The sequence below is a fragment of the Lepisosteus oculatus genome, chromosome 4 (assembly GCF_040954835.1).
Source record: "Lepisosteus oculatus isolate fLepOcu1 chromosome 4, fLepOcu1.hap2, whole genome shotgun sequence".
Classification (NCBI taxonomy): domain Eukaryota; kingdom Metazoa; phylum Chordata; class Actinopteri; order Semionotiformes; family Lepisosteidae; genus Lepisosteus; species Lepisosteus oculatus.
In genome coordinates, this window is record NC_090699.1 from 6032795 (window position 1) to 6056156 (window position 23362).

The window sequence follows — 23362 nt, forward strand, 5'->3', positions numbered from 1 at the left end:
CCAGAAAGCCCGCTCTGAGTGGAGAGTCCAGGAGAGCGCGGGCATGCCTGGCATGGTCTGTACACGGAGGAATTCCAGGAATGGTGCACGACTGGGGACACACGAGCGCTCCTGAAGGCAAGGAGCGTCCATCTCAATTCCTGGGGATGTCCCCCCAACTTTCATCCCATCCCAAACCCGTACTTGCTGATAAGGGGTATCCAAGGAACCGGTGAGAGAAATGTAGAGGATTTTCTAAACCTGGGCCGGGAGTCCTGCGCTTCTCTGAGTTCGGCAACTTGTATAGCCAGCAGCTCCATCAGCACTGGCAGCCCCACTGGAGCTCAGCAGTGTGAGCCTGGCCAGTACCTGGAGGGGAGACTCCTGGGAGAGCTGAGGCTGCTGCTGGAAGAGGTGTTAGTGGGGCCAGCAGGGGGCGCTCACCCTGCGGTCTGTGGGGGTCCTGATGCCCCAGTATAGTGATGGGGACACTAGACTCTAAACAGGCGCCGTCCTTCGGATGAGACGGAAAACCGAGGTCCTGACTCTCTGTGGTCATTAAAAATCCCAGGGCGTTTCTCGAAAAGAGTAGGGGTGTAACCCCGGCGTCCTGGCCAAATTTCCCATTGGCCCTTACCAATCATGGCCTCCTAATAATCCCCCTCTATGAACTGGCTCCATCACTCTGCTCTCCTCCCCACTGAGAGCTGCTGTGTGTGAGCAGACTGGAGCTTCATCCAGGTGGGGGGACACACTGGTGGGGGTGGAGGGGATCCCCCTGACCTGTGAAGAGCTCTGAGTGGAGAGTCCAGAAGAGCGCTACATGTCTGTCAGGATGATGTCTTTATAAGACTTGAATAGGTGGGGATGGGCAGTGATTCAGCCAAGCAGAGTAAATTGGATTCATAGCCCCCCTCTCCAGCCGCCCCCCTCCCCCCCCCCAGTCAGGGCCGGGAGCCTGGATCCCGGGAGACAGGTGCAGATGCTGGGGTCTGGAGCCAACACGGGCCTCTCTGTGCTGCTCGGGAAACGGGGATTTCCTGCAGGAGCGATCCGGGGAATTCAAACCGCGCCCGGCTCTCGGTCAGTTCTCGGGGAAGGAAGGGCTGCGCGGGTCCGAGCAGAGCCTCTTCCTCCTCCTCCTCCTCGTGTCCCCTGCAGAGAGAGGCACAGCGGAGCTGCTGTTTGCCATCATTCCATAATTGTTTTTTTTTCTCCTTCCCTACCGCTTCTCTTGCAGCGAAAAGTCAATTCTGCTCATTCTCTCTTCCACTCCCCCCTCCCACCCCGCTGGCTGCTGGAGAGTAAATAATTCACAGGATGGAATTACAGAGTGTCTAATGCTCCTCAGAAGAAGCTTCTCAGGCTGTACAGCTGAAAGGGGGAGGCGTTGTTTAAAAGGAGCCCATCCCTCTTCATTCGTGGTAGCGGCAGCATGGCCCTGCGTCTCCGAAGGGTTAATCTGACCCGCGCCAGCGGTTCTTGAGAGCTGTGTGCCTCCACCCTTGCAGGGAACTTTTCACTTTCACCTCACGCGGGGAAAACTGCCACCGGGGGGGGCGTGGAGCAAGCCGCCCAGCCGTGTTGTCGAAGCCGATACCCTGGTGTCTTTCATGGCACAGCTGGATGAGATCCTCCAGTCAGGACAGGGGGGTCTTCTTTATACAAAGGGGGGTGGGAGTGTGGAACGAGCTGCCCAGCCAAACGCCACCAGTGTGCCCCCCCCCCCACCTGGATGAAGCTCCAGTCTGCTCACACACAGCAGCTCTCGGTGGGGAGGAGAGCAGAGTGATGAAGCCAGTTCAGAGAGGGGGGTTATTAGGAGGCCATGATGGGTTTACAGTAGAGTTTCCCCATCACTATACTGGGGCATCAGGACCCACACAGGCCGCAGAGTGAGCGCCCCCTACTGGTCCCACTAACACCTGTTCCAGCAGCAGCCTCAGCTTTCCCAGGAGTCTCCCCTCCAGGTACTGACCAGGCTCTCACTGCTGAGCTCCAGTGGAATTTGTTGACATTATGCTACAGCCTCAGCTGTGATGCAAGTTATGTTCCAAATACTTGTGTCTGCTGGACTTTTTTGGAGCAAAACATTCATTAAAGGCAGGAAGGCCATGTATAGCGTCACTACCGTCCTGACCTCTGACCTCTGACCTCCGACATCTGACCCCTGAACCCTGAACCGAACGGCCACTCAGATGAGTGTTCAGTGAACGCAGAGGCCAGAAGTACGCCCAGCTCCAAAAACAACACTAGCGGAGTGACCTTGGAGCAGAGACAGGGCGTTGAAGCTTTTCTAGTGTGACGGAGCGACCGTAAGACAATATTAAAGTCCTGCTGCTTCCAGAAATACCTGATATAGAATTGGAAATGAGAAACCTTCTGGGACTCGGTTCCAGTCAAGGTTGTCCCCCAGCTTACCACTCTGAGCAACTTCAGAGGCAGTCTGGATTCTAACTGGTCAATATGCTGTGGGGTTATTTTTAAGTGATCAAAGTGTTCGGGGAGTCTGGTGCTGCCCTGGTCCGGCTCGGGCACAGTGTCTGGCAGAGTGTGTTCTGTAGGGGTGCCTGGCTGAGGCAGGGTTAGAGCTGCAGTGGAGTTTAACTCTCTTATCAGGGTAAAAACACAGTCCAGCGCAGTACAGCCCAATGAGATCAAGGTAAAAACACAAGACAGTGCAGTAAAGACCAGGGAGATCAGGGTAAAAACACAAGACAGTGCAGTAAAGCCCAGTGAGATCAGGGTAAAAACAGTCCAGCGCAGTAAAGCCCAGTGAGATTGGGGTAAAAACACAGTACAGTGCAGTAAAGACCGGGGAGATCAGGGTAAAAACACAGTACAGTGCAGTAAAGACCAGGGAGATCAGGGTAAAACCACAGCACCGAGCAGTAAAGCCCTGTGTGATGTGTGCAGCACGGTAAAACCGGTTACAACGCAGTCAATCCTGGCACAGAGAGATGTCAGCGGTCAGACAAAGCCATCGCTGTCGTTACGGTGAGGAATGCACAGACGAGCGCCGGCTGATTCAGGACGAGTTGTCGGGATACGGGCGAGCCGAGCAAACCGCGCAGATGAAGATGTTGTTGACACGGAGGGAGAGGGAGCCGGGGAACCAGGGGGGTGGGGGACGGGAGGAGAGGAGGCAGACAGCAGGAGAACAAAAGGAAAACACACGGGGAGGGGCCGCTGTCAGGCCGCGGGTTGAGCCGTCGTGTTAATGCTGTTTGACAGGGGGGAGCCGGCAGCAGCGCGCCTGGGATCGAGAAACAAAAGAGAACAGACGTGTCCCCGGATAAACGGAGGCCACTGGGGGCTGGGGGGGCGCCTGGTGGGGTCAGGGGGTCCTTGTGTGTGTTTACACCACGCCGTTGGTCCTGCTTTTGCCCCGGGCCTGCTGGATTTTGAGCGCTTGGCTCGGGTCCCCGCGTAGCGGCCTCTGTCTCGGCTCCAGACTAACAAGATGCACCCCCCCTTAGCGTAAGACGTCGCTTTTCGGGGGTGTCCTCACGGAGTGGGGTTCTTGAGAAGCCGGTGCCCCCCACCCCGTCCCAGACCACCCCCCACAGCTGGGGTCTTTAAGGAAAGTTAACCGCGTTGTTGTTTTTTTTTCCGGTCCTGTCCCGGTTTCCACAGCAACGACTTCATGCCCGTAACGTAGTGACCGCCCTTCTCCCCAGCCCGCTGAAGGAGGCCTCACTGGCGCCTTGTGCGCTTTCTCGCAGTCCAGCCCGACGCACCTTGATGTTTCTTTATTCCTCCCCTCGCTGTCAGGCGGGGTGAGGGAGAGAGACGGATTCGTCTTCCCTCCCTGCCGAGTGCCGGTTTTCGCGGAGGGAACTGGTTACGGTCCGCCAGCGGCGAGAACATGCCGTTCTGTTTTCGGGGCTTTGCTTTTGTCGTTTCATTATTTATTTTTGTTTGTTTTCCCCACTGTTAAGGATCGGAAAGAAGTCCCGGCTGGCGGGAACATCCAGGACAAACCTGCAGGCCCCTGTAATAATAATAATAATAATAATAATAATAATAATAATAATAATAATAAAGAAAAAAACATCTGAGCCCAGACTGCCGTCTACAGCGCCGTGTTTTTAACTCCTGCCCGGCTCTCCCCTTGATATCTAGTTAACCCGCGGTTTCCTGCCATCTGGTCTCATGTCTGCCGAGAGAACACGCCAGAAGACTTTTCATTTCCTATTTCAAACGAGTCCAGAAGCCGCAGCGTCGGCGTCTGAACACAGACCCCACGCCACAACCGTCGAGCAGGGGGGGGTGTCCGAGCAGCAAAGCGGACGCGTCCGAAGTCGCACAGTCTCGGTGTTTAACCATTTAAACGGGGGAAGTGCATTGAAAACAGAGAACAGGAGAAACTTTACGCAAAGAGTGGTGGGAGTGTGGAACAAGCTGCCCCAGCCGTGTTGTGGAAGCCGATACCCTGGTTTCTTTCAAGACACAGCTGGATGAGAGGGCAGGAGGCTCTTCTTTACACAGAGGGTGGTAGGGGTGTGGAACAACCTGCCAAGTCATGCTGATATGCTGGCTTCTCTGGAGACACAGCTGGATGAGATCCTCCAGTCAGGACAGGAGGCGCCTCTTTACACAAAGAGTGGTGGGAGTGTGGGCCAAGCTGTAGCTGAAACTGGTACGCTTCTCTGAAGAAACAGCAGGATGAGCTCCTTGGATCAATTAACTACTAATTGTTAAAAGGGCTAGATGGGTCGAATGGCCTTCTCCTACCACCCTTCGTGCAAAGACAAGCCTCCTGTGCCTGATTTCAAATCCACTTCCATACAGTTTATTTCATGTGCTGCTGTAAAGCAGTAGCAGACCAGGCCTGCCCCACTGGCTGCTGTGCTGAAAGAAGGCGGCATGGCTGTTGGCGCACAAGGCTCGGTTGTGATGCTGAAAGTAGCAGCAGACCCGGCTCATGTGTCCGTTCTGACCACTTGAAGGGCTAAAAGTGAGTGGTTCTGAACCAAAGGGACAGATGGTAGCCGGCTGGAAGAGCCGCTGGGGTTGGCTCTGACCCACTGATGGGGTGATTCTGAGATAATGTCGGACAGGGATATTATTTTTTTTTAAAAAAATGAAGGCAGACGATATGGCACCACACTTAGAGACACTAAAGTCCTCTAGCTGGTGGACAATTCAGTTTGTCTCGAGGCGCGCCTTAGTGATTTTATCTTGAGCGTGATCTCGGGTCTTCTGCGCTCTGTGAAGTGTTGAAGGGCTGTGCAGACAGGGAACCGCTTCTCCCCGCGAGAGGAATGTTGCTTCATTACCCTGGTGATACTGCCTCCTGACGGGAGCACACAGTCTGCATGATGGGCGCCGCGGCCGGCCCTGGGCTCTGAAGAGGTCAGAGTCGGGAGGCAGGACAAAATGGGCCAGCGGAACATCCATCTGATCATTTGCTTCCAATTCAGGGTCGCGGGGGAGACGAAGTCTATCCCAGCAAGCAGTGGGCGTAAGGCAGGACTCACCCTTGAGGGTGGACAGATGTAGACACACACTCACACCAGGGCCAGAAGGCAATGAACCCACCAGCCAGTTTGTGTACTGGGGGGAAACATGCAAACTCCACACAGACAGCACTCCTGGTCTGGGATTGAACCCAGCGGCCCAGTGCTTGTGGGTAATGGACGTCTGAATAAGATCTTCACTAGAATCCCTTCTGCCCTTAAAGAAAACTGCACTGCGCAATAATGAAAGCTGTGTAATAATGAGAAGTCGATACTCACGTTCTGATAAAATTCGCAGTGGTATGCTTAGACGCTTTGTGATCGGCTCAGGTCGAGGATGAAGTCAGTTTTGTATCATCCAAGTGGCTGATGTCACGATTTATCATAAGGCGGTTTATTCCTGGGAGTGGTTATAGAAGCCCAAAGCCGGTCGCGGGTGTTCCATAAGTCCACCGGACACACAAAGGTTGCTAGGTAACCTCTCTATGGGAGCTAGGAGGACGTCACTTTGCCCGGAGAAATCCCACAAGGCCATGGGGAGGGAGAACACACAGACTCCACACAGAAGATGCTCTGGGCCACAGTTGAACCCAGGACCCCCCCAAAAAGCTAACTTGTACCCCGGCCAACCCCCTGTGTTGGCCCAGGGTCGAAATTTCCGTTGTTGCATTAAAAAAACAAATCACACGTTTGCGCAGAAACACGCTAGGGGAAAATTCAGATAACTAAAATAATTGGAAATGCAGCTTTCAGAATAAGAGCAGTGACATTTCCGATGTACCAGTGTGTGCGGCAGCTACATTTAGGAATTGGTGTTTCAAATCAAGTTCTGTTGTGCTCAAATTCGACTCTGAATTGCAGAATTCCTCTAAATCTGAAAAAAAGTTCCTTCTCCTCCCTGGGATTTGTGTCTGCATGTAAGGAATTAACCTGGTTGGCAGAGAGCAGATCACTTGTTTAAGTATTCATTTATTCATAGATGCAGTTATTAGTTCCCAACTATTTTCTGCATTTAAATTGAGATTCTTATCCGCGGCGGTAATGCAGACGGCTTCATTGTGGCACAGAGCCCTAACAATCTGGGCGTGAATCACCACTGTGAGGAGCATGCAGAGGGAAATTATTTCACGGGAACACAAGACGGGTCACAAATGAGAGGAGGCCCATCTAGCGCTAGCAGATAATCGATCCGAGAGGCTCATCCAGCTGTGAGAAGCCTGAGGGTGCCGGCCTCAATCCCTTGAGCTTGTTCCACACCCCCACCCCCCTTCATGTAAAGGAGTGCCAGCTGTTTGGTTTCCATCGGCGTGCTCCAGTTCGTGTTTCACTTTTCATTCTGAAGAAGATTCCTGACTTGATCACGTAGTTGTCTTTGACGATTTTGAGAGATTGGGAGACTCAGTTTCTTCTGCTTATCAGTGGACTTTCCCTTCGGACTAAAAAAACTCAGTTCCATCAGTCTGTCAGTGTGGGACACTCCCTGCAGACTAAAAAGACTCAGTTCCTTCAGCCTGTTAGTGTGAGACACTCCCTTCACACTAAAGAGACCAAAGAGACTCCTAAAGAGTTCCTATAAACTGATTCCAGAGCAGTGACATATTTTCTTTAAGATGGTTAAGCGAATTATCCACAATATTCTACATGAGATTTAACTTGTGTACTGTACCTAAACAAGGCTATATTGGTGCATCGTGAAATTTTATTTTATTTCTTGAATTATATTCAGTGCCTTTCACCGTATGTGCTTCTATACAGTGTGTAGGATCAGGTCCTGGGTACTCTTCTGTGCTCAGTGCTCAGTTCCTCTGCTCTGGTTTCGCAGTGGAGGACCAGTTCCAGCCCGTGACCTCGGACGAGACGGTGGCGGTGGGCGGCACGGTGACGCTGACCTGCAGGGTGCAGGACAATGACAACTCCTCCCTGCAGTGGTCCAACACCGCACAGCAGACCCTGTACTTCGGAGAGAAGCGAGGTGAGTGTGGGCGGGGCTGTTACTCCTGATGGGCTGTTCCTCTTGTGGGGCTATTCCCCCTGTGGGGCTATTCCCCCTGCTATGCTGTTCTCCCCTGCGGGGCTGTTCCCCCTGCGGGGCTGTTCCCCCTGTGGGGCTGGTCAGCTTGTGAGGCTGTTCCCCCTGTGGGGATGTTCCCTCTCTGGGGCTACTCCCTCTCTGGGGCTGTTCCCTCTACGGGGCTGTTCCCCCTGTGGGGGTCAGCTGGAGGGTGCTTCTTCGCCAGTGGAGGTCTCAGCTCCTCCTGCTGTGTTCCTGCCTGGAGGTCGGGGCTTCTTGAGACAAAGAACAGGGGCCAACTCGTCTCTCTCGCAGCCCTGCGGGATCACCGCATCCAGCTGGTGCAGTCCACGCCCACCGAGCTGTCCATCAGCATCGCCAACGTCAACCTGTCGGACGAGGGCGAGTACACCTGCTCCATCTTCACCATGCCAGTGCGGACCGCCAAGGCCACCGTCACCGTGCTGGGTGAGCTCCGCGCCGGCCCGTTCGCGGTCCCATCCCCCCACCCCACCCCCAGCTTGATCGGGGCTGCAACGTTCACTTAGGCCAGGTGTGTCGACTGAGAGCCGCAACGCAGCTTGTGCCAGACCCCTGCCACCCTTTGTGTACAGATGTCCCACCTGTCCAAAGTGGTTTCGCTTGAATACTATAATGTAGCAGTATTTAATACTATTGTATTACTATTATTTGAACATTACGTAAATAGTGAATGTAAATGTGAAGGATTTAGGAGGCCAGAGATGAGAGCTGTCAGGATTGCTTTCTATGTGCAGTGTTTTAAAGTTGTATTAAAATCGATATTTGCAAAAAACAAATCAGCCGTAGGTTGTGCCAGACCCCTGCCACCCTTCGAGCACAGAGCTGCAACCTTGTTCTGTTTTAAAATGCCCTTCCCTGAAGTTTCCGATTCCTTAACTGTGGGGCCTGAAGAAGTCCATTAGATTGACTCTGTTCGAGCCTTAAAGGATTTTAATTGCTTGATTTGGGACTCCTGAACATCTTCACTGTTCATGACTGACAGATCGTCATTGTATACTCTGTCAGTGTAAGACTGCTAATAGTATTATTATTATTGCTGTTTGACTTTGTTGTTTGACTTTCCTCACTGAATGCGTGATTATAATCTCAGAGATCTGCACTGCGTGTGTGTGTGTGACAGAGATGGGGACTATTATTAGACTAGTTCTCACTCTGGGTGTGTGATTTTTATCATCTAACTGCTTCTCACTGTGTGTGATGATTATTATCTAACTTGTCCTCCCTGTGTGCGTGATAATTATCTCATGGATCTGCGCTGGGTGTCTTCTCTGTGTGTCGGTGCTGGTCACTATTATTAGACTCTTCTCCATTTGGGAACAAGTAATAGGTTTATTCCATGCTGGAAAAAAGAAGAAAGAAAACACAACATTTCGGCCGCGGAGCCTTCTTCGGGTGTGAAGAAGACCTGAAGAAGTGAAGAACACCTGAAGAAGGCTCCACGGCCGAAACGTTGTGTTCTTTTTCTTCTCATTTCAGCTGGAATAAACCTATTACTTGTTCCTCTACAGCATCCGCATGCTGACGTAGCTCCCCACCTGAACTACTCTTCCCTGTGTGTGTGTATATTTGTGCCAGAGGTGTTTATGATAATCAGAATCTAGTTTTCACTGACAAATTCTCACTGTGTGAATATTTTCAGACTCTAGCCCTCGTGGTGTCTGTGAATATATTATATCTGTGTGTGTGATGATGATGATGGTGTCTGTGAATATATTATATCTGTGTGTGTGATGATGATGATGGTGTCTGTGAATATATTATATCTGTGGGTGTGATGATGATGATGGTGTCTATGAATATATTATATCTGTGGGTGTGATGATGATGATGGTGTCTATGAATATATTATATCTGTGGGTGTGATGTGTCTGTGTTGTGTCTGATGAAGATGATGGTGTCTGTGTGTGATGATGATGGAGATGATGATGGTGTCTGTGAGTGATGATGATGATGGAGATGATGGTGTCTGTGTGTGTGATGATGATGGTGTCTGTGTGTGTTGATGATGGTGTCTGTGTGTGAGATGATGATGGTGTCTGTGTGTGTTGATGATGGTGTCTGTGTGTGTTGATGATGGTGTCTGTGTGTGTGATGATGATGGTGTCTGTGTGTGATGATGATGATGATGGTGTCTGTGTGGCATGAAGATGATGACAATGATGATGGTGTCTGTGTGGGATGAAGATGACGATGATGATGGCGTCTGTGTGGGATGAAGATGGCGATGATGATGGTGTCTCTGAGTGATGATGATGGTGTGGGTGATGATGATGATGATGGTGTCTGTGTGGGATGAAGACGACGATGATGATGGTGTCTGTGAGTGATGATGATGATGGTGTCTGGGTGATGATGATGATGATGGTGTCTGTGTGGGATGAAGACGATGATGATGGTGTCTGTGAGTGATGATGATGATGGTGTCTGGGTGATGATGATGAAGATGATAATGGTGTCTGTGTGTGATGAAGATGATGATGTGATGGTGTCTGTGTGAGATGAAGATGATGACGATGATGATGGTGTCTGTGTGGGATGAAGATAATGACACTGACACTGGTGTGTGTGAGGATGATCACTGTGTCCGTGACGATGACGAAGATGTCTGTGTGCATGTTGCCAGGCGTGCCGCAGAGGCCCGTCATCAAGGGGTACCCCGGGCCCATCGTGGAAGGGGGGACCCTGGAGCTGTCCTGCCATAGCTCCGGCAGCAAGCCCCCCGCCCGCCTGCGCTGGTTCAAGGGGGCCGAGCAGATCCCAGGTGAGAGGAGCCGCGCCGATCTGCCGGCGAGGGGACCCCCATCCCCGAGTCGCTGCTCAACCCCCTGCCTCCCCCCAGGTCGCCCGGATGTGGTGGACCCCGAGGGCAAGACCTTCACCGTGATGAGCAGCATCAACTACACCGTGAGCCGCGAGGACAACGACGCCATCATCTCCTGCTCCGTGGGGCACGAGTCGCTGCAGACCAGCGACAAGAGCATGGAGCAGAGGATCCAAGTGCTGTGTAAGCCCCCCCGCAAAGGCGCTATATAGGCTGCATGTGTCCATAGCACTGTTAGGGACACCACCTCCCTGTTCTGGGGCCCTAAGCTCAGTTCCATGCATGAGAGCCCTTCCGTACGGAGTCTGCATGTTCCCCCTGGGTTGCCCACCTCCCAGAAACCCGCAGGGTGACCCACAAACTGGCCCCACCTGGGGTCGACCCCTGCCGTTGCCGTTCTGGGGTCTCTCGGCCCCGTGCCCGGGTGGGGGCTTGGAGGCCAAGGGTAGGAGGGCTCCCCAGGGCGGACGTGGGGAACATCTGGGAGATCGTGGAGGGGGAACTCCGTGCCCAATGCGGGGATGGAGGCCTAGTCCGACCGGGGCAACGCAGATTTGCCGGTTCTGAATCCCGGCTCCGGCACCTGGCCCGCGGCTTGCGCCCTCCCTCCCCCACTCTTCTTGCTGCGCTGGGGGGCCGCCGGCTAACGTGCTCTCCCTCCTTCCGTCCCGCAGACAAGCCCTCCGTCCGGATCCAGCCGGAGAGCGACCTGCCCAGGGAGGGGGAAAAGTTCTTTCTGCAGTGCGTCGGCCTGGGGAACCCCGAGTAAGGAACCCCGCCTGCGCCCCGCTGTGTGATAGAAATAGTGCTGGAAACAGGACCCCGCCTGCACCCCGCTGTGTGATGCACTCCTGGTTTAACAGTGCAGGAAACAGGACTCCTTTCACGTGTTTCTTCGAATTTGATTAAGCCCCCTCTCTACAGCATGTTAATCCAATCCAGGTCCTTTTTCGTATTCAATAAATTCAATAAATGTGTGCCAGCGGGGGGAGGGGGTGAACTCTGAGCTTTGATTGTGTTAGATGACTGTTGTTGTTAATGTTCTGCATCAGAGCTCCTGCAGGGGTGTGTTTCTCAGGGGTGCATGGAGTGATGCTCTGTCTTGTGAAACCCTGTAACCCTTCTGTGGGCAAGACCCCCAATGACAATTAACAAACCTGTGCAACAGGAACACAGGAATGCTGGGTCCAGGTTCGAGGAGACAGATGTTACTGTTACTCACAGGAATCATTCCTGATTCATAATGCTTAAAAATACTTAGCAGCATGTCTAGACTACATTCTCCAGAATGGAGTGGGGAATGAGCTGCTGGCCTCAGTCACCCAACCAAACATCTTCCATCAATCAGTGATTGAAGGCAGCAGATCATTGTCTTGAGCAGCCTGTTAGGTGACTGAGGGCAGCAGCTCGTTCTCTTGCACCAGCCTGTCAGGTGACTGAGGGCAGCAGCTTGTTCTCTTGTACCAGCATGAGGGCAGCGGCTCGTTCTCTTGCACCAGCCTGTCAGGTGCCCGAGGGCAGTGGCTCATTCTCTTGCACCAGCCTGTCAGGTGACCGAGGGCAGCGGCTCATTGTCTTGCACCAGCCTGTCAGGTGACTGAGGGCAGTGGCTCATTCTCTTGTACCAGCCTGTCAAGTGACTGAGGGCAGCGGCTCATTGTCTTGCACCAGGCTGTCAGGTGACTGAGGGCAGCAGCTTGTTCTCTTGCACCAGGCTGTCAGGTGACTGAGGGCAGCAGCTTGTTCTCTTGCACCAGCCTGTCAGGTGACTGAGGGCAGCAGCTTGTTCTCTTGCACCAGCCTGTCAGGTGACCGAGGGCAGTGGCTCATTCTCTTGCACCAGCCTGTCAGGTGACCGAGGGCAGCGGCTCATTGTCTTGCACCAGCCTGTCAGGTGACTGAGGGCAGTGGCTCATTCTCTTGCACCAGCCTGTCAGGTGACCGAGGGCAGCGGCTCATTCTCTTGTACCAGCCTGTCAAGTGACCGAGGGCAGCGGCTCATTGTCTTGCACCAGCCTGTCAGGTGACTGAGGGCAGCGGCTCGTTCTCTTGCACCAGGCTGTCAGGTGACTGAGGGCAGCAGCTCGTCCTCTTGCACCAGCCTGTCAGGTGACCGAGGGCAGCGGCTCATTGTCTTGCACCAGCCTGTCAGGTGACTGAGGGCAGTGGCTCATTCTCTTGCACCAGCCTGTCAGGTGACCGAGGGCAGCGGCTCATTCTCTTGTACCAGCCTGTCAAGTGACCGAGGGCAGCGGCTCATTGTCTTGCACCAGCCTGTCAGGTGACTGAGGGCAGCAGCTCGTTCTCTTGCACCAGGCTGTCAGGTGACTGAGGGCAGCAGCTCGTCCTCTTGCACCAGCCTGTCAGGTGACTGAGGGCAGCAGCTCATTCTCTTGCACCAGGCTGTCAGGTGACTGAGGGCAGCAGCTCGTTCTCTTGCACCAGCCTGTCAGGTGACTGAGGGCAGCAGCTCGTTCTCTTGCACCAGCCTGTCAGGTGACTGAGGGCAGTGGCTCTTTCTTTTGTACCAGCCTGTCAGGTGACTGAGGGCAGCGGCTCGTTCCTCAGAGCATTCTGGGGAATGTGATCCGGACTCGCTTCTCTCTCACACCCCCATCCTCCTTCCCTCTCCCCCCCAGGCCGAGCGTGTTCAAGTGGGAGAGGAAGGAGGGGGAGCTGCCCCTCCTCTCCAAGCAAGATGGCAGCTACCTGTACTTCGAGTTGCTCAACAAGTCTGACAACGGCCTGTACCACTGCGAGGCCGACAACGGGATCGGCAAAGGGGAGGCCGAGTACCAGCTGTCCGTCCTGGGTAAGCGCACCGCAGCCCGGTCCCTTCCCTCCCGGAGCCAAGGAGCTCCTCCCAGTCCCCGTCTTCCCCCAGCCAGGAAGAGGGAAGGCGGCCCCTCTGTGGCGACGGAGAGAGGAGATCGCGATGGGGGCAGGGCTTGAGTCAAGTATCGCACATCTCCAAAGGCTCCCTTTTGTTTTTGTAGGGCTGCTGATTATTGACGGCCCGCTGTTACGTCTCACTGTTTTGTTTCCACGCCGCGTGACAGACGTGCATACGTGTTCGCGTGTACTGTACATGCGGGCCTGGCGTTGGGGACAATATATTTAGGTCAGGTGACTGCACAGGCGGTTTGGGCCCATGCAGCTGCAGGCGCAGTTTCCGCGCGCACAGCCGCAGGCGGGATCGCGGGCTGTCCGCGTGGCAGGACGCGTCCACATGCACAGTTGAGCGCAACGCCTCAAGCGGGGCAGGGCCGTGTTTTCAGCTGGGAATCCAGGACCGATTCCAAAGGGCTCCCGCCGAGGCGGGGCTGCTCCGAGTGCTGGGGTCCCCCCCCTGCGCCGGCACGGTCCGGGGCGAGCCGAGATGCGTGGGGGGGATGGGGGCGGAGGCTGGCCCCCCGTGGGGGGTGGAGAGAGAGAGAGGAAGGGGCGCAGGCGCGCGTCTCTCCGCGCTGGTTTTGTGTGTTTTTCAGTTCCCGCGCTCTTCTGCGCCGGCGTTGCTGCCGATGTCAATTTTTCTTTCTTCCCGTTTGTTTCTCTTCCTGTTTTTCGCTCGCCCCCCCCCACCGCCCTCTGTTTTTTTTGCCCTCCTTCACTCTTTTCTGCACGGCCGACTGTACCCACGCACCCCCTGCTCCGTGACGCCCCCCTGCCCCCCGCTCGCCCGCGCGTTGGCCGTGCCTGGCTGTGCCGCCCCCTGACCCCCCCCGTCCCTGTCCGCCCTGCCCCTCCTCCTCCTCCTCAGAGCCCCCGCCGCCCGCCCCCCGCTCCACGCTCTCCCCCTTCACAGCCAGCGGCACGCGCCCGCCAGCTCTGCCCACCTCACCGGCAGACAGGCAGCGCCGCCCCCTGGGAGACGCAGGTAAAGGAAACAGCCTCCTACTCCTGGGTGCCAGGCAGGGACACAGGTCCCATTGCGCAGCAGGGCGATCCACTACTGGTTTATCAGTGCTGGAAACAGAACCCTTACTGCACCCCGCTGTGTGATTAACTCCTGGTTTATCAGTGCTGGAAACAGAACCCCTACTGCACCCCGCTGTGTGATTCACTCCTAGTTTAACAGTGCTAGAAACAGGACCCCCACTGCGCAGCAGGGCAATCCACCCCTGGTTTATCAGTGCTGGTAACAGGACCCCCACTGCACCCCGCTGTGTGATTCACTCCTGGTTTTATAGTGCTGGAAACAGGACCCCCACTGCATGGCAGGGTGATCCACTCCTGGTTTATCAGTGCTGGAAACAGAACCCCTATTGCATCCCGTTGTGTGATTCACTCCTGGTTTATCAGTGCTGGAAACAGGATCCTCATTGTGCAGCAGGGTGATCCACTCCTGGTTTAACAGTGCTGGAAACAGGATCCTCATTGCGCAGCAGGGTGATCCACTCCTAGTTTAACAGTGCTGGAAACAGGATCCCACTGCACAGCAGGCTAATCCACCCCAGGTCTTTCTTTGTATTCAGTAAAACTCCCATTGCACAGCATTCAAATCCATTCCAGGTCTTTTTTTTGTGTGTGTTCCACCAAACTCCCATTGCACAGCGGTTTGCTCCCAGTTTTTCTGTGTTTTCGATCAAACTCCCGGTGCACAGCTCCATCACGTGTCTGACAAACTGCAAGCTCGTTCAGAGCCCCTCCAGTCTCTCATCGTGCAGATGTGGAAGCAATACAGGAACCAGACAATAACACTTTTTCACCAAAAGGGTTTCCATAACATTATTCATGCAAATCTGCTACCTACCTGTGACTTTTTCTTTTTAAAGCTTAGCAGTTTGCACTCTCTTTTGCACCTGCTGCAAGCTAATAGCCCAGCTGGGCTAAGACACCTGTGAATGAAGTTCATTAGAAAACACAGGTGTGAAGAGTGTCCAATTGTGAGGGTTTTTTTAATCTGACTGAACCAAAAAAAGATCCACCCCCCAGACACCTCGTTAAGCACAGAATAAAGACTTTGTAATTAAAAGGGGGAGACGAGTACGGCCTTAACGAGGCGACTGTGTGCTGCAGGAATTCCTGTGCTTGTTAGAGAGCAGCACCGAGGAAGAGCAGGAGTGTGGAGTGTGTGAGTGGAGTGTGAGGGAAACTCAGGGGGGAGAGAGGAGCCAGAATGACCCTGAACACATTCCCATCAGCCTCCGGCTCACCAGGCCGATTACTAAGGTGCTCCTCAATCCCAGGAGGACAGCCGGATGTTTTCCTGCAGCATCTTCCACAACATGGCTGGGGCCGCTTGTTCCACACTCCCACCACCCTTAGTGTAAAGTAAAGACTTACTCCTGTCCTGACGGGAGCTGTTTCTCCGAATGAGCTTGTGTATTTTTAACACCTGGCTGGGCATGGCTGGGGCAGTTTGTTCCACACTCCCACCACCCTTAGTGTAAAGACATACTCCTGTCCTGACAGGAGAATCTCAGCTTGATGTTTCTCCAAATAAGCTTGTGTATTTTTAACAACATGGCCGAGCAGCTTGTTCCATACTCCTACCACCCTTAGTGCCTGCTGTCTTGACATCCAGCTGTTTCTTGAGAGAAACCAGGGTATCGGCTTCAACAACACAGCTGGGCAGCTTGTTCCACCCCCCCACCGCCTTTTGTGTAAAGAACAGCCTCCTGTCCTGATTGAAGAATCTCATCCAACTGTTTCCCTGAAGAAAGCTAGTGCATTTTCAATAACAGGGCTGGGAAACGTATTTCACACTCCCACCGCCCTTAGTGTAAAAACATATTCCTGTCCTGAGGCCAGAGTACAGGTCTCAATGACATGGCTGGGGGCCTTGTTCCACACTCCCACCACCCTCTGTGTAAAGGACAAAACGTTGCCACTGCTTTCATGGGGTGTGTGTGTGTGTGTAGGGGGGGGGGGTTGGTTCATCATACGTGATGTCGCGTTGCCTGTTTTATCGCTGTGTTTTCTTTACCATCTCTTCACGCCACCTCCATCCCCACACCCACCCACTGGCGCCATTTCACGCCCCTCCTGGCCTCCCCCATCACCCTGCACGCACACCGCTCTCCACCCATCTGCACGGGAAGACGCGGACGCAGAAGACCCGCCAGGTACCACGTCCGGCTGCCTGCCCGTCCCTCCGTCGCGGGTTCGAGCCCTGTCTGTCCGTTTGTGCGCCTCGTCTCTCCAGCTGTGGTGTGTGTGCGCGCGCTCCGGGGGGTGGGGGGAGAGAGAGCTCCCCCTGGTGGTCGGGACGGAGGGGCGCGTGCTGCCCTGGTCCGGGCAGTCCCGGGTGCTGTGATCATCTGGCGTGCCCGTACCCCGGGGGTACGACCCAGACCCTGAGCACGTTGTTCCCCACCCCCACCACCCTTTGTGTAAAGACCTGCCTCTAGTTCCCAGTTCCCGGGGGATGTGGAGTGGTTTCCGATCTGCGGGGGTTAGCGAGCTGGTGGAAACCGTACCACCGGTGCAGGCAGGCCTCCTCTCGGCCCGTCCTGTGAGCTTCCAGCTCGCTGGGGGGGGGAGGAGGGGGGGGGTGTCTGAAATCGGCCGCTGGGTTTAAATCGCAGGACGGGAGAGAGAAGCCCTATCTCACGCTCCTGACGATCGAAAGGAGGGGAGGGGGGGTCCCCCCACACACTCGGGCCCGAGCAGGGCTGACTGGAGTGTCTCACCCAGATTGTCCTGAGAGAAGGCAGGGTGTCGGCTTCAAAAACAAGGCTGAGCAACTCGTTCCACACTCCCACCACCCTCTGTGTAAAGAAGTGCCCCCCCCCCCCCACCACCACCACCACTACCACCGGCCTCCCACCCAAATTGAAGCATCTCATCCAGCTGTGTCTTAAGAGACGCCAGGGTTTTGGCTTCAACAACAGGGCCGAGCAGCTTGTTCCCCACCCCCACCACCCTTTGTGTAAAGACCTACCTCTAGTGATCCGCCCTGGGTCCGTTTTTTGCGGTGCGCCTGAGTGCCCAGTTTCCCTCAGCCGAAGGAGAGCTGTGGTTGAGGCCACTCCGATGACCAAGGGCACAAAACGCACAGCAGGCAGCTAATAATCACTAGCTTGTTCACTGCCTGCAGAACTTAAGAACGCTAGCAAACGAGAGGAGCCCGTTCAGCCATTTGGTAGTCGGTAGCCAGTTTGCCCCAAGATCTACAGCTGTCTGCCTTAAGAGCACCCAGGGCATAGTTTCAGCTGGGAGGGATGAGGCAGCTTGTTCCACACTCCCACCACCTTGTGTGTAAAGAAGCACCTCCTGTCCAGACTGAAGGATCTCATCCAGCTGTGTCTCAGGAGAAGCTAGTATATTTTCAACATTGTGGCCGAGACAGCTTGTTTCACACTCCCACCACCCTTAGTGTAAAGACATACTGCTTTCCTAACCGGCGAATCTCATCCAGATGTTTCTCAGAAGACGCTCGTATATCTTCAACAACATGGCTGGACAGCCTGTCCCACACTCCCACCAGCCTCTGTGTAAAGACGTGCTTCTGTCCTGACTGGAGGATCTCATCCAGGGCATCAACCATGTAACTGGCCAGCTTGCTGCACACTCCCACCACCCTTTGTGTACAGTAGTGCCCTCTGTGCTTGGTTCTGAATGTGCTATTTGCCTGCCGTGATGTCCACCCGAGCCAACGGCGTGCTCCATCGATCTCCGCTGTGCGGGAGTTGGCGCAGAATGTTTTCCTCACGCATGCTGTGAACCGGTCCACTAACCTGCGGCGTGCCCTTCTCTCCTCCCGTCAGACCCCACGGCCATGTCCACGTCCTCGGGGATCGACCACGCGGTGATCGGCGGGGTGGTGGCGGTGATCGTCTTCATCCTGCTGTGCCTGCTGATCGTGCTGGGCCGGTACCTCATTCGGCACAAAGGTGAGCGCGGCGCCGGCCCCCAGCGTACAGGGGGAGAGATCAGCCCCTCCCTACAGGGAGAGATCAGCCCCTCCCTAGAGGGGGAGAGATCAGCCCCTCTCTACAGGGAGAGAGATCAGCCCCTGTGTACAGGGAGAGACATCAGTCCCTCTCTACAGGGAGAGACATCAGCCCCTGTGTACAGGGGGAGAGATCAGTCCCTGTGTACAGGGGGAGAGATCAGTCCCTCCCTAGAGGGGGAGAGATCAGCCCCTCTCTACAGGGAGAGAGATCAGTCCCTGTGTACAGGGGGAGAGATCAGCCCCTCCCTAGAGGGGGAGAGATCAGTCCCTCTCTACAGGGAGAGAGATCAGCCCCTGTGTACAGGGGGAGAGATCAGCCCCCGGCACAGAGCTTTGGGGGGCGCTGTGTCTACCACACACCTGCTAGTTCCTGTTCCAGCTGAGCTCTCAGTAACACAATTGACTCTTTGATTGATAGGCTAAGCACAACAAGCATTTTAACTTGAATTAATTTGAATATTTTCAGCTATTTTCAAACGTGGTGGAGATCAGCTTTTCACTGTTGCCTTTCATAAGGCCCAGAGCAGACAAAACACTTGCAGATATTCGACCCGAGCAACTTATTAGAGCTCAATTAAGGTTTCAATGAAGCCAGCAGGTGTGTGGGGCTCTGGGTCAAGAACCTTCTTCGGTTGTTGAGGTGCTACGTTCATGAATTGGCTAATCGATGGGAACTTCAGGCCATGGAGTTTGAGACCTGCATGAAACTATTAATTGATCGACTGGCTGGCTGTCCTATTGGTTGATTGTTTGATGTCCTCTATTGTCGGAGTGCCACATTGATTGATTGATTGATCAGTAGATTGGTTGGCTGATTGATCCATCTCCTTGATTGACGGAGTGATGAACTGGCTCGTTGACGGAGCTGTGAAATCTGATTGATAAGACTGATTTCCTCCACTGTCAGCATGCCACATTGATTAATTGTCTAGTTAATGGGAGGGAGACAGGACATGGAGCTGTGAGATTGATTGATTGATTGATTGATTGATTGTCAGAGTGCTGTATTGATTAACTGGCTAGCTGACAGGGGAGAGGACATGGAGCTGTGGAACTTTGTTGATTGATTGATTGATTAATTATTGATTGTCAGAGTGCTGTATTGATTAACTGGCTATCTGACAGGCGTGAGGACATGGAGCAGTGGGACTTCGTTGATTGATTGATTGATTGATTGTCAGAGTGCTGTATTGATTAACTGGCTAGCTGACAGGGGAGAGGACATGGAGCTGTGGAACTTTGTTGATTGATTGATTAATTATTGATTGTCAGAGTGCTGTATTGATTAACTGGCTATCTGACAGGCGTGAGGACATGGAGCAGTGGGACTTTGTTGATTGATTGATTGATTGTCAGAGTGCTGTATTGATTAACTGGCTAGCTGACAGGGGAGAGGACATGGAGCTGTGGGACTTTGTTGATTGATTGATTAATTATTGATTGTCAGAGTGCTGTATTGATTAACTGGCTAGCTGACAGGGGAGAGGACATGGAGCTGTGGGACTTTGTTGATTGATTGATTGTCGGAATGCTATGTTGGTTAATTGGCTAGTTAACAGGGGAGGCAGGACATGGAACTGTGGGACTTGCTTGCTCACTTGATTGATTGATTGATTGATTGATTGATCGATTGATCGGCTCTGGCAGGCACATACCTGACGCACGAAGCCAAGGGCTCGGACGACGCCCCCGACGCCGACACGGCCATCATCAACGCCGAGGGAGGGCAGTCTGGAGCCGAGGACAAGAAGGAATACTTCATCTAGGGAACGGGAGAGAGCTGACCAGGAGGAGGGGCTCATCCAGAACTTTAAACCACTCTTAACCTAAAAATTAACGACGAAAACAACAACAACAACAACAACAACAAAAAACAAGGAACTGCAAGACCCGCCATCTGGTAAAGAAAAAACAAACTGTTTTCGACATTTGTTTGTCATCAGTCTTATTCTGTGGAAATGTAGGGTGGGAATTTTCCGAGGGCTCGAAACCACCGCAAGAGGTCCATCTGTCCACTTCCGCTGACCGATGGGTGGCCTGCCGCCCACGGATGTTTGCTTGCGGCGGCTCCACAGCGTAACACTGACCAAAGCAGATGGAGAAAAATCAAGCGGGCCGAGGCCAGAGCACTTCCGTTTATCTCCTGCAGGGGGCGCATGGCCCACTGCTAGAGCGCTTCCATTGACCTCCTGCAGGGGGCGCATGGTTCACTTCTGGTGCGCTTCTGCTGACCTCCTTGCTTGGGGAGGGGGGGGGGGGCGGCGACCGGCCCCATGCCGGAGCAGAGGGAGTGGAGGCGGGACTTGGAAGAGGAGAGGCGGCATGGGGCGGAGCGGCGTGGGCGGGGCCATGTGTGTGGGTGTGGTGGTGTGTGCGGGGCGGGGGTGGGAGGGGGTGTGGCTACATGGCGAAGGGGGGGGGAGGGGGAGTGGGGACCACAAAATGCTTCCCAGTGCTGATCTGACGCAAACACTTCGTGCTTGAGGGTTCACCACCGGGGGCGCCCTCGGGTGGGTAGATCCTCTCGTATCAGCCTGCCTGTCTGAAAAACACAGACGCCCGATTATCAGGTCAGGACATCAGGTCCCAGAAGCTGAGCTGGGCCAGAGCCTGGGCTATACTGGGGTGGAAATCTGTAAGAGTGACTGGTGGACCAGTAGGGGGCGCTCCACCCTCTAGGCAGGAATGTCTGAACCAGAGCCCCCTGCGTGGTAACTGGTGGCAGACCGCAGTGTCGTAAACTGAGGTCCCCGCTACTTGGTCCTTAACAGTCCCCTCAGTCACCTGGTGCAACAATTTCTCCAGTCAGTGGGTCCCTGCCTGTTAATGTAAAGTGCTTAGAGATGGTTAGGGATGCACGCAGGGAATGGTTGGGACATCTCACGTCTCTTCCCATTTCCGTACGAGATGCCATCTGCAGAGTGCCGTGGCAACACCGTTGCCCGGGAACGTATCCGACCGCAGCCGGACTTCCTTTTCAGTGACAGGGAGAGGCATCGAACGAACGGACCGGCCCGTGGACTAGCGCCCCCTGCAGGACGTAGCACTGACTCGCGCCCTGTGCTTCCAGGAGAGGCTCCAGGCTGCAGGTGTAGCAGGTTTCCTGATAAAGGATGGGCCGGGTATTGGCCGCTGATTAAATTCTGCCGTTTTCTCCGAACCGGACAGGAGAGTGGAGACGAGGGGTCACAGCAGGCGTGGACGCCCTCCCCCCTCCCCAGCGCATCACTCTGGCTGCGTCCGTGGCTTTACCGTTTCCCGTTATTGTGCCGTCTTCCCACCCCTCCCTTGACTTATACGAACATGTATTTAAACAGTGACACGCCCAAACCGTGCATCGCGTAGCGGGGGGTCAAACACAGCATCGCTGTCTGCACTGACTTTATTCTGCTGAGGTCTGGTTGTTGTCAACAGCTGTAAATAAGCCTCTCTTTCTCTCTCTCTGTCTGTCTCTCCGTCTCGCTCTGTCCAAGATCTGCTGCCCAGCGGGCCTCGCTGCTCTCGTTACCCGATGGCCCCACAAGGGGGCACACTACTCCTGTACTGGCAGGTGGTACAGGTCTCTTTACTCCTCCCGCTTCTGAACAATAAGGAAAGGCTTTCCCTTCTCCAATTAAGCAATTAAGGAGGTCAATTAAGCATCAATGAGTCCAATTAAGCAATTAAGGAGTTCAAATAAGCAATTAAGGGCTCAGGTGGGACCTTCGTAACAGCCATTCTGAACTGCAGAGACGCAGGATCACTCGTATCTCCTCCCGGCCGACCGCGTGTCCCCGACTGCGGGTCTCCCTCTGTCGGCTCCCGTTCCGGGGTTGTCAAGCAACTGGACCTGGCGCGCTTCCGGACATCTCCGTCCAGCTCCTGTAGCGTTTCCTTCCTCCCAGGGTCTCCAACCCCAGTCCTGGGGCCCCCAGTCCAGTTATTCTTACAGGTCACCCCGAATCTGGGGTCTCCAGCCCTGGTCCTGGGGAGCCCCAGTCCAGTTAGTCTGACGGGTCACCCCAAATCAGGGGTCTCCAATCTTGCAGGTCTGGAACCTGCAGGTGTGACAGACGGCAGGGAAAGGTCAATGAGATGAGATAAGGCCCATGTACGAGCTCTGACGAAGTCATTCAGGCCTCAGCCACAGTGAAACCAGGACCGGCTTCAGGTGTCTGGATCTGCAGAAGTGCAGGGTGTCTGATTTACACACGGGGGGGGGGTGTCTCAAAACTCAGGTGGTCTTTAATTGCTTAATTGGCTTTGAATAATTGCGAGCTGACCTCTGGCGCGTGAGTGGCCGAAAGGACACGGGGGGGGGTAGAGGGCGAGGAACAGGCGGATTGTTTTGAGATTTGTTTGAAACCAGACCAAGCGCCTTCCCTGTGGCGCGAAGCCACCTGAAAACATCGTTTCCAGCCTCGTCCCGCGAGGAAAACCTTTAAAACGCCGGAACAGGGAGCGAAGTTCCCAGAGGAGGGTTAGCGGCAAGGCGAGCGAGCTCTGTTTCGGAAACAAACCGCCGTGTTAGTTAGGAGAGCGAAGAACACAATAACACAACAGTACACACCCGGGTTAAAAACGGAAACTAAGAACACGAGCGAACATATCTGGGTCAAAAGCGGAAACTAAGTTCAGAACAGAACATAACTGGGTTAAAAAACGGACTGCTGCTGAAAAATATCGATGTTTTTGTTCGTGTTATCGAATCGCCGGAAGCGGTGGGGACCGCTCGTGTCGCCCGGGCCGGGTGGTTTCGTCTCTCTCGCTGTGACGTCACGGCCGCCACGTCGACGTCACTCTCCCCGCACGGGTCCTACGGGACACCCTCTCCCGGCCCTCCCCCCAAAAACCACGCACACACCTCACCCTACACAAATCAGGCTCTGCAGTCTTGACGCGCCAGCGGTCGCTCTCTCTCTATCTCTCTGTCTCTCTTCTAGCTGTTGCTCTGTGTTTCACACTATCCTTCTTTACCGCAGTATGTATCGATGAAAAATGCTTGCCTGTTTTTTTATTACTATGTACACTGAAATGCTGAATTAAGATATCACTGTCTGGGGGCAAAAAAAAGTCAAAACTATGTAAATGCAAATATTTTTATTATGATTAGGGGTCTTATTTAATTCTGTATGTCATGCCAGTATTATGATCCATTTTGTCTCAGT

The 23362-nt window shown here is 54.2% G+C and overlaps 1 protein-coding gene across 9 annotated transcripts in view; it reads left to right on the top strand.

Moving 5' to 3' along the window:
* cadm3 (cell adhesion molecule 3) overlaps window positions 1–20143 on the top strand; it is a 45017-nt gene extending 24874 nt beyond the window's left edge. For 7 of the 9 annotated variants that reach the window (XM_069188437.1, XM_069188440.1, XM_069188436.1 and 4 more), the window contains 10 exons: window positions 7264–7413; window positions 7768–7920; window positions 10118–10255; window positions 10334–10498; window positions 10990–11080; window positions 12955–13127; window positions 14076–14192; window positions 16360–16383; window positions 18028–18153; window positions 19863–20143. In XM_069188437.1, coding sequence (XP_069044538.1) covers window positions 7264–7413; window positions 7768–7920; window positions 10118–10255; window positions 10334–10498; window positions 10990–11080; window positions 12955–13127; window positions 14076–14192; window positions 16360–16383; window positions 18028–18153; window positions 19863–19981 — 1256 coding nt within the window. In that variant the 3' untranslated portion in view covers window positions 19982–20143. The remainder of the gene's footprint in view (window positions 1–7263; window positions 7414–7767; window positions 7921–10117; window positions 10256–10333; window positions 10499–10989; window positions 11081–12954; window positions 13128–14075; window positions 14193–16359; window positions 16384–18027; window positions 18154–19862) is intronic. The other 2 variants (XM_069188434.1, XM_069188435.1) reach the window with 2 other exon arrangements.
* Window positions 20144–23362: the final 3219 nt, after the last annotated feature.